Source organism: Nuphar pumila, chromosome 3, assembly GCF_984573655.1.
Source record: "Nuphar pumila chromosome 3, dmNupPumi1.hap1.1, whole genome shotgun sequence".
Classification (NCBI taxonomy): domain Eukaryota; kingdom Viridiplantae; phylum Streptophyta; class Magnoliopsida; order Nymphaeales; family Nymphaeaceae; genus Nuphar; species Nuphar pumila.
The window spans coordinates 14,373,388-14,383,843 of record NC_143251.1 but is presented as its reverse complement, the minus strand read 5'-3'; the positions used below and the strand labels follow the sequence as shown (position 1 = coordinate 14,383,843).

The 10,456-nt window shown below is 40.9% G+C and overlaps 2 protein-coding genes across 2 annotated transcripts; one reads left to right on the top strand and one right to left on the bottom strand.

Moving 5' to 3' along the window:
• Positions 1–2,929: 2,929 nt before the first annotated feature.
• On the bottom strand, positions 2,930–5,125 carry LOC149842068 (RNI-like superfamily protein). Its single transcript, XM_089998865.1, has one exon. The coding sequence runs from the start codon at positions 4,521–4,523 to the stop codon at positions 3,120–3,122; it is 1,404 nt and encodes a 467-aa protein (XP_089854991.1). The 5' UTR covers positions 4,524–5,125; the 3' UTR covers positions 2,930–3,119.
• LOC149842067 (Pentatricopeptide repeat (PPR) superfamily protein) lies at positions 5,105–9,040 on the top strand. The gene has a single exon (XM_089998866.1). The coding sequence runs from the start codon at positions 7,359–7,361 to the stop codon at positions 8,859–8,861; it is 1,503 nt and encodes a 500-aa protein (XP_089854992.1). The 5' UTR covers positions 5,105–7,358; the 3' UTR covers positions 8,862–9,040.
• Positions 9,041–10,456: the final 1,416 nt, after the last annotated feature.

Sequence of the window (10,456 nt, the reverse complement as noted above, 5' to 3'; positions counted from 1 at the left end):
TAACTTTTAAGAGTGTTTGGAATCTAATTTGCAATGCGGTAAACTCTCAGAGTTTAAAACTCCGACATGGACAGAGACGCAGGCTGAGCCAGCGCGGCTAGGTCTCTGTGCCTGGGGTGGTTTCTCAGAGTAAATAAAAAAAATTGCAACGCTACAAAGATGCATTTGCAAAGTCATGCCGTTTTTAGTGAAGCAAGAGGGTTGGATTATGAGTGGTCCATGGACTTGGCTTAGGAATTAGGACCAGCCTGACTCGAGTTAAAAGTAAAAAATAAGTGGGAAAGGACTCACCGATCCTAGAGTTAATTTGAACCAATTCAGTCTTGGCTTACGATGGTTGGTTAAGATTTTGTTTGAACCGATTTGGTCTTGGGCCTCTTGGCTATGATGACTTCCTCTATTGATGTCCAGATCTAGGTATTACTGAATCCAACTTAATCGGTTTCAGAGTCAGATGGAAAAGGTTAAAATTGAATCCAGATCTGACTAGCTTAAAACCTGATATTTACACTTAACCGGGTTCAGGTTTTAGTATGAATCAGGTCAAGTTTCAATCCAAACCTCTACCGTATTGAATCCAATTTTCAGTTGGATCTGGATTTGGCTACCAAATCTGACTAATCGGATTCAGGTTCAGGACAGATGTTGGGTTACATCCGACCTGTTGACATCCCTAATCAAAAGACCCTTCCAACACGTATAAGTTTGAAGTTTGTTTAATATATGTTTGGTTGATGTGGATGAACCTACGCACAATTGATCCGATTGGGTTACTTGGGACAATGAGATGTTCTCCAAGGTCCTTACGCAATTGCAGGTTAATAGTTGATTTGTTCAAGACTGAAAAGAAAACCGAGGTAAAGACAGGCTCAGGCAACAGAGGCTTCAAAAGGCTTAATGAGCCTTTAAGCAGATTGACAAACTCAACTGGTAGTAGTGGATAGGTTTCAGGTCCTAAAATGAAAGACTCGACCTGGCCTATTTTACAGTTTGGATTAAAATTTTAAAGCTAAAGTAACCTACTAATCCATGAAGACCAGGTTGGATAATGTCTAATCAATGCAGATCAGATTTCTTCGCCCACTTACAACCTACAATGCTAGTGCCATAAAGAGGAACTAGCCACTGCACGAAATTCAACTATAAAATAAAGTTGAAATACGATGCTGTGCTCACCCACTTCACCAATTCAAGCCTTGTTTTAACCAATCCAGATCAACCAAACTCGAAAGAATGGGAGTTTTTGTCTGTCCTCATTTCCATCACACTAAGCTTGCAATAGGTAGGACTTGGTAACTTGCTACATGGTCTACTCGGTTGTGTATATTTAATACTCCCATTAGACCAAGAGGAAAGGGAAAATGACAGGTTAGAGGTGTGTTTGGATTAGGTGGACCGAATTCCAAAACTAGAATTCTGTCCCAACTCACATTTTTTGGTGTCATACAAAATCTAGCATCTTGCTTCCTAACACAGTCAGAGTGGAGCTCCAAGATCTGATCATTGGAGTGAACAGCTGATGTACTATACATTCACTTCTTTGGAGGAGCAATGAGAGCACAGAATACTGAAATTTTAAATGGATTTACAGATGCAGGTGGAGGAAAGTTTCAGAGACTTCAACCACAAGAAAAGTGTAGTCTGTGATCCACAACAAGCTTCGCAGCCTTCTCCAACCTTACTGTGCAAGAATCCTATAAATGTGACAGAAGATTAACAATACTGCCGTGCTTAGAACCGGCCGTACCCCATCAAGACCATCCTAAACTACTTGGGCCAATCTAAACGATTCAGACTTATGGTGCTTTTGTTTGTGATTTGTTCCAAAGCATGAAATCTCGATTGAGATCACAGTTAAGACAGGGTTAAACCCAACTAAAGTCTTTAAAGGCTTAATTTTTCTTCGTTTAGGCCTAAACAAATGCCATTAGTAACTTCTCGTTTGAAAAGGCCATTATACATTCAGACCGGCTCTTCCATATATGGGAGGAACAGCTATTTTGCAGTCATACAACTTTTAATCAAATTAGTTTGCCTAACTGTCTTCTGAAGCCACAAATAACCAACAATCTTTTGGGCTTTCAAATTTCTCAGATAACAAAATCATGGACCTTTACCACCACGCTGAATTAAAGGGTACTCAAAGATGGCCAATATTACTTTCAGTATACTTGTTGAGGAATGTAGGCTGTCAATCAGTGAGCCTCCACAGTCAAGCCATTGGACAATGAACTAGTGGGGCATGATGTGGTGTTCACTTGGTAGTTGAGGGTTCTTGTGCCTGAGCAATCAAGTAGGCAAGTGTGCTGAATTCAAGTAGTTGAGAACATCTTGTGATCAACTTTCTTATATTGACATATCGCTCGGTCTTGGTTTTCAAATAACATTCTCTTTTCTTCCCTTTTGAAAGTCAGAGAACTGAAGTTAGAATCTGATTCAAAGATTTATGAGTTTGTGATACCCTGTGATTATTGGATTTTCTCAGCTTCATGTGATTGCGAATCACAATCACAGCACTTTCTCAAGTTTAGCGAAACATGAGAAAGTGCAAGTTGTGATTGTGATTCTCACTTGAGAATGCTTCTCCTTGAATCCTGTAAAAGTTGGTCGCAGGACTGACCTTGTGACCAACAGTGACGGCTTTTGGATTCTCAATTGTGATTACCCATCCCACCTGTGACCAAAGCAAACTTGCCAAGGCAGTGGAAAATTCAAGTCTAATGGACTTTTGTTCTATCATTGTTCAATCTATAAACAGCAAACCTGACACAAGAAGAAACAACCGACAAAGACATGAAGTTTTAACAGAAGAAATGATGGAATCAAAATGCATGCATATGTACAAACATGTAAGGCTTTTCTAATACACACACACACACACACACACACACACACACACACACACACACACACACACTAAGCAGAAGATTGGCAAGCTTGCTCATGGAGCTTCATGAAGACCAGAAAGAGTTAACAGCATAGCCCAATCAACAAGACCATAGTGATTAACAGAGCCACAGAGAAGAGATTGGAACACAGTACCTTCCAACTTTGAACTTCTTACTCTACTTAGTTGGCCTACAGGAGCCGATTAGGCAGGTCGCCCGAAGTTATGAATTTCAGTACATCCAGGATAAGTCTTGCCTAAAGAACAGATTCCTTGCAATTCCATGAGCACCTTTCTCACTGATCTGTGGGCAATCTTCAATCATTAAGGATTCTAATTTATGTATACCAACAAGAGGCTTCAATCCTGAATCAGTTGCACCTAAACACTTGGAGAGTTTCAGGCTGCTCAAGAGAGGGAAATGTTGAATAAGCTGCAATCCTTCATCGCTCACCTCCTGGCATTTTGTCAGCTCCAGAGTTTCCAAGAAGTGGGCATCACAGAGAGCTTCCATACCGTAGTCGGTGAAAGAATAAACATGATCAAGTGCAAGCACACGAATTGGGCACCTATGAATCACCAATAGAATTCCACTCAAAGTGAATGATGAGAAGGATGGGAATTCTCCATCAGAGAATGAGATCCTAAGAGTTTCAAGCTTGGAACAGTTATTAGCAATGGCCTTCAAGCTCTCGTCAGTCAATCTTGATGGGTCGGTCATGGAGATTGGAAGCGAGAAATCAGAGGGAACACGAAGAGAGATGGACCTCAGATTAACTGATTTCTGCGCTAAGCTCATCAAGTCGCTATCTCTAATGCCTACACACATATCCAGATGAAGCTTCTCTAGCGCCTTGCATTTCCCCAACACACAAGCAAGGCCTCTATCAGGACTGATGAGGCAATTCACCAAGCTGAGCTCCACCATTGATTCACAAGGAACACATAGCTTCTGCCACCTATCGAAGGCGAACCGATCGTGAACTTTCATGTACCGATAATTCGCATCCACCTCAAACTGCAAGCTTCTCAAGCTTCTCCACCCGGCGCCCAACTTCGCGAGATCCCATTCTCCGATTGCCCTACAGTTCTTGATCGAGAGGTCGCGAAGCGTCTCGAGCCGGCCGAGGTACTCGAGCCACTCAACACTGCTGATATTCAGGCACCTGATCAAATGGAGGGTGGAAAGGCTCTTGCACCCAACAACCAGCGACAGGATCCCACAGCCACTGATCCCAGGTGTGAAATTCAACTTCAAGGCCCTGAGGTTTGAGCATGATGCCAAATGGCCCAGACCCACATCAGTGATGAAGGTGCAGAAGCCTAAGGTCAGATCAGTGAGGGAAGGACAGAGTTGGGACAAAATCAGAAGACCCTGATCATCAAGTTGCTTCCCCAATTTAGACATCCAACCAGAGTAGACAATCTCAACCCTTGCCAAGTTTTTGAAACGGGTACATAGGGCAGTTAAGGCAGAGTTAGCAGGGTTCAAGCCACACCCAACCCTAAGAAACTCTCTCTGCTCCCTCTCCAACTCATAGAGGCGCTTACATGCAAGGGAAGCAAAATTCCTATCTTGGGTTTTCTTAATCCTCCCCAGAATTTCCCAAACCAATTGATCCGGCAATCCTTCCATCAATACCTAGATTCCTTCTCCCTTTGTTCTTCCCTAAAACTGATAACGACCCAAGTGGGTGTTTTGGTCCTCCTTTTAGAACCCCAGCAACAGATCCAAGAAGATTCAGAAACTCAAGATGGATGAGTTCTAACAAACATGGAAATTGATGAAGGATGAACACAGTGGGAAGGGAATGAGATGACCTCAAAATCAAGTTTTCAAGGATGAGCGGTTCAAAAGGCAAAATTCTCTCGAGTCTAGTGGTTTTGAGAAAGAAAGAGCAGAAACCACCTTGTGGGCATCATCTAAAGCCATCAGCAGAAACCACCTTGTGGGCATCATCTAAAGCAATCAGCAGAAACATGCATCCAACCGCAGAGTTCGGCCCTCAACAAGAAAAAGGAAGTACCTGGGAGAAAACAGAGGATATCCACAAACTTTTGCTGCAAATCGCGGTCTAAGTGCACGGAGGCTTTGTTTCGGTTGTTCAAGGCATTGAGAGGAAAAAATAAAAAGAAGGCCACTATGCATGAATAATTTGATATGCATAAATATCTTTGTGTGTGTGTGTGTGTGTGTGTGTGTGAGGGGGGGGGGGGGGGGGGGGATTTTTGTGTCAATCAGCCGACATCATGCAAGTTGGAATCTAATCCCTGATATTTTTTAAGTGTCGCATTTGAATTCCTTTCTTAAAAAAGACTTATTTTAGTATTTTTTACGTTTCCAATAAAGTTGTATACATTATAGATTTTTGTATATTTTATTTATATCAATATTTTCCTGAAATTTTTTCTTAAGAAATTAATTTATCGTGAGATTCTGCTCACCGAGATTTCCTGAGAACGATATTTGTGGCATTGGTTGGAAAATGTTATGAAAGTTACTCAACCTAATCCCAACTATTGTGCTTCTTGAATAATTCTCCTCTCGATTCTAGAACTGGTGAATAGGGATGTAAAAGGTTGGACCATGTAGCCAATACTATACTCGACTAATAGGATCGGATGTTAGCTAAACGGATTTAAACTCAGATTTGGATTCCGATGGTGACAAGATCATACCAGATCTGATTTTTCACATGTAAACAGTCAAATACAAGATATTTCTTGGATTTGGTAGCAAAAAATCAAAATCATATTTGCATCAGTTTATAATACGATATTGTTTTGGCTTACCAAATGCAGCTAAATAGAATCTAATTGAGTCGTTGCAAGTTCAAAACCCAATGGTATGATTGTATAATTGGTGGTCTGCCTAACCTCAGCTTGCCTATAAAGAAAAAAGAATCTAATTGGGTCGGAGGACAAAATCCAGTTCATTGTCAAACCCATGGGTGAAGTGTTTTTTTTTTGAAGAGAGAGTAAAGTACTTATAATTACTGCCCCTTACATAGATTATAATTGATAATCATATTGGGCATCATATTCGCTGTAATCCTAGAAGAATATGGATTTTATTTTTGTGATAAAAAATATTAAATCACTCCCCAATCATAATGATAACCATACCGGCATCATCTTTTTGATAGGCAAGGCCGCAAGCTGGGGTTAGGGCAGACCCCACCAATTGAAAAGCCATACCATTGGAAAATTTTCACTAAAGCACAAAAATGAACAACTGAAAAAACAAAGAAAGATGGTGGTGTTTGGTAGGGATGCAAGTGGTTCAGATCCAAAATAGCTAAAATACATTGACAAGTGAGATCCAAAACAGCTAAAATTTGCAAAAACCTCCATCCTGATTCAATCCATTTGCATTCCATCCCTAGTTTTGTGGTTTTCAAGCACCTCTCAGGGTATTATCGTTGGAGGTGCCCTGACCTGCTAAGGTCTCTTTGAGAGATTATCTTTTTTCAAAAGGTTCTACAAGGAAAGATGTGATGGTCATTTGAGAACAAATTCATCAAAATATCTTGCGTCAGACGTTGTGTACAAAGCAATGTTGTCAGAATCGAAAAGGCCATTTATTCAAGGTAGAATTTAAGGGTTAATCGATTTTTGTTTTAAATAACAGTACTGTCCTTGTAAGATGATGTATTTTTTTAAATGCCTCTCAAATCTTTCTCACATCCAGTTTCTCAAAATTTTTAAGACATTCTTAACTTTTGTGACTCTTCCCATAGCGTGTAAACCTCTTGATATTTGCACAAATATTTGTCGTGAACCTCTTGACGCTTGCACAAATATAACCTCTTCATAATCAAACAAACATCTTGCAAAGCTCTTGACGTTCACGTATATATGTTTTGCAAACCTTTTAATGTTTGTACAAATATATTGCAAATCTTCGAACATGGTTAAGATCACCAAAAAAAATTACTTTAAAAGTTCCGTGCAAATATGTTGCAAAATTTTTAGATGATTTTAATTATATTTAAAAGTTAACAACATATTTGTGCAAACTTTAAAAGACTTACGTGCTAATGTCAGGAGGTTCATGATAAAATGTCATTAAAAAATTTAGAATCAAAATTTTGAACACGAGGATGATTTCAACAAATTGTGAGGCATTTAAAAAAAAAACTTGCAATTTTACAAAAACAAAATTGTCGTTTTTTTGTAGTGAGCAGAAAAGACGTCATTACCCATTATTCCCTTCTCTCTGTGTGTGTGTGTGTTCCTAGGGCTTGCTCACCACCGACGGACCAAGAAGGCATTAGAAAAATCTCAGTGACAATCCCACAGGTAAAATACACGCCATGTCAGCCTCACACATTGCCGGCCTTATGCATGGAGAGGGACTCCACCTGTATCACGTTTCCATGCTTTTTCCTCTGTTTCCTGAGTTTTTCTTTTGTTTGAATTCTCACTTTCTGCTCTTCCCAGCAGTCAATCCAAAGAAGAAAGCCGGAAAATGCGTTCGTTCATTCCCTCAATCAGCCATTTTTCTAGCACCCATCGTCGTCTTTTCTTCATTTTCCGACGTACCGCTCCTTGTTTCCAACTCGCTCTTCTCTTGCACACTTCTCCCTCCTCTACCCATGTTCAGAAATCAAGGAACCGTCACGAATCGATCGCCACCCACAATACGACTCCTCGAAACTTCACGGAAAATCGGGATCCGATGACCGAAATGATAATCAAGACTCTCCGGAGCGTCAACCGCAAGGATTTGGAAATTGGGTGTTCGATCCCTGCTCTCGACAATGCCATCATCGACCACAAGATAGTTTGTGAAGTGATCAAGAGCCACACCAACGATTGGAAACTTGCCTACGCGTTCTTCAATTGGGCCTCAAGAAGACGCGGCTACCAATACAACGTAGAGGCCTACAACTCGATGATCGATGTTCTAGGGAAGGCGCTGGAATTCGATCTCGCTTGGGGCTTGATTCAGAAGATGAAGCGAGACGGTATCCCTCCGAATCACACCACGTTCAGGACGATGTTCAATCGGTACTCTTGCGCTCACATGGTGTCCGAAGCCGTAGATGCGTACCATCGGGCCGAGGACTTCGGTTTGAAGGATCGGACGTGCTTCTCCTATCTCATCGACGCTCTCTGCGAGCGCAAGCACGTCCTGGAGGCCGAGAACTTGTCGATCGGGGAGACTTGCGAGCACCCACTTGATACGAAGACGTTCAATATCCTTCTCCGTGGTTGGTTGAAGATGGGTTGGTGGAGCAAGTGCAGAAGCTTCTGGGAGGCGAGGGGGCGGATGGGGATCGACGCAGACGTTCACAGTTACACCATTTACATGGACATTCTCGCGAAGTCGGGGAAGCCGTATAAGGCCGTCAAGTTGTTTGATGAAATGAAGAAGAGAGGGATCTCTTTGGATGTTGTGGCTTACAATACTGCGATTCATGCTCTGGGCCTCGCAGGAGACGTCGATCAATCAGTTCATCTCTTTCAGGATATGCTCGAATCGGGGTGCCGGCCCAGTGTCGCGACGTATAACACGATCCTGAAGCTTCTCTGCAACGCCGGGAGGGTTAAGCAGGCGCTCGCATTGCTCGATCAGATGCCCAAGAAGGGATTCGTGCCGAATGCCATCACTTACCATTGTTTCTTCTCGAGCATGTCTGAGCCGAAGGAGATCCTCCAACTGCTTGATAAAATGATTGAGAGAGGTTGTACCCCGATAATGGAGACCTATGTAATGCTGATCAGAAAGTTTGGGGGATGGGGATACCTCCGGCCTGTGTTCAAGATCTGGAAGACGATGGAGGAGCACGGCGTCATACCAGATCAATTCGCTTACGATGCGCTGATTGATGCCCTGATACAGAAAGGTAACATTGATTTGGCAAGGAGGTATGACAAGGAGATGTTAGCAAGGGGCCTTTCTTCTAGGCCTCGCAAGGAGTTGAGAACCGAATTCCTCAGCGGAGAATCTGATGATGATTGTGCTTGAAATCAGATGAAGCAGGTCGACAGCAAGATGATGCTCAGGGAGGTTTCAATCTGGTTAGGAGGTGGTGGAGGATGTTGGGGTCTGCCAAAGATCAATTTTGTATTTTTGTCGTGTTTGGAGCATTTTGGTCCATTTGTTTTGTGTAGAGATTTTAGGAGTAAAGATAACAGTTACATATTTATGTCGGTAGTATGAGCATACATTTATGTATAACAAATGTCACGGAGGCATGGGAAAGGTTAGTACGAGGGATGGCAGTGGACTGGGGGTAAACGGAGGACATGAAATGAGGATGGAGGTGGGGATGGAAGTTAAAATCAAAACCAGTGCAGTGATGGACTTATGCTTTTTTTGGCTCCACTCTACCATGCCCCATTCCCGATTCTGGTTAGTAAAATAACTAAAATACTTAACTTAGTTGGTGAAGTGGGTCCATGTAAAGGTGGATAGGAACTTGAAAAGTTGGTATGTGCATATGCCTTAGTGAATGATTAAAAATGAACTTTCTTATCTTGCATTGGGGCCTAAGGAAAAAAAGGCCAAATTGCGACAGAAGTGGAGAAAGACCTTCAATATATATATATATATATATATATATATATATATATATATATATATATATATATATATATATATATATATATATATATATATATATATATATTGAAAAATCAAGGTCTATTCTTAATCTACTATGGACTCTTTTGGTGGAGATAAGTTTGAAGTAAAGAAACTTGCAAACTCCAATTATCAATATTGAAGGCTATGCATGAAGGCATACCTACAAAGTATACACGAGGGAGGTTGTTGGTGGAATTGAAACCCCGTACCGAAAGATAATCAAGCAAATACCGAAACAAAAAGAAAATAGACAATCAAAAGAGCATATTGATCACATCGACGAAATGAGTAATGCAAAATATGCTTCAACTCCTATGAAACCAAACTTGAAATTGCTGAAAAATGAAGAGAATGAGTTAGATGATGTTATCTATTATTGAATGCTTGTTGATAGTCTTTTGTATTTGACTATTACTATACTGGATTTATGCTATTCAGTTGAAATTGTTAGTCAATTCATTCCAACTCCAAGAAAGCCCCATCTTGATGCAACCAAAAGAACTTTCAAATATGTGAATTCTACTGTTAATTTTGGTTTGCTTCATGAGTAAGATGAAAATTTTGAGTTCAAGGCCTTTCCAGATGTGGATTGGCGAGGAAACTTGGATACAAGGCACTCTACTTCAAGATTTTGCTTTAGCACAGATTCGGCTATGATAAGTTTGTTTAGAAATTGCGCTTTCATCTATGAAAGCTAAATATATGTCAGCTCAAGAATACATGTAGTTGAAAAGGCTTCTTTGGGATATGTTCATGGAGATCCAAGACCCAACTCCTGTATGTTGTGACAATGAAAGTGCTATTAACTTGGCAAATAATCCCGTGTCACATGTAAGAAGCAAGCATATCTCAATTGCTCATCGCTTTCTTTAAAGAGAGTGTTTGAAAGAGTTACCAATTTGGAGAAAGTTGCTTATAAAGACGAAGTTGCCGACATATTCACAAAAGCATTGCAATTTTTATATTGCAATGAC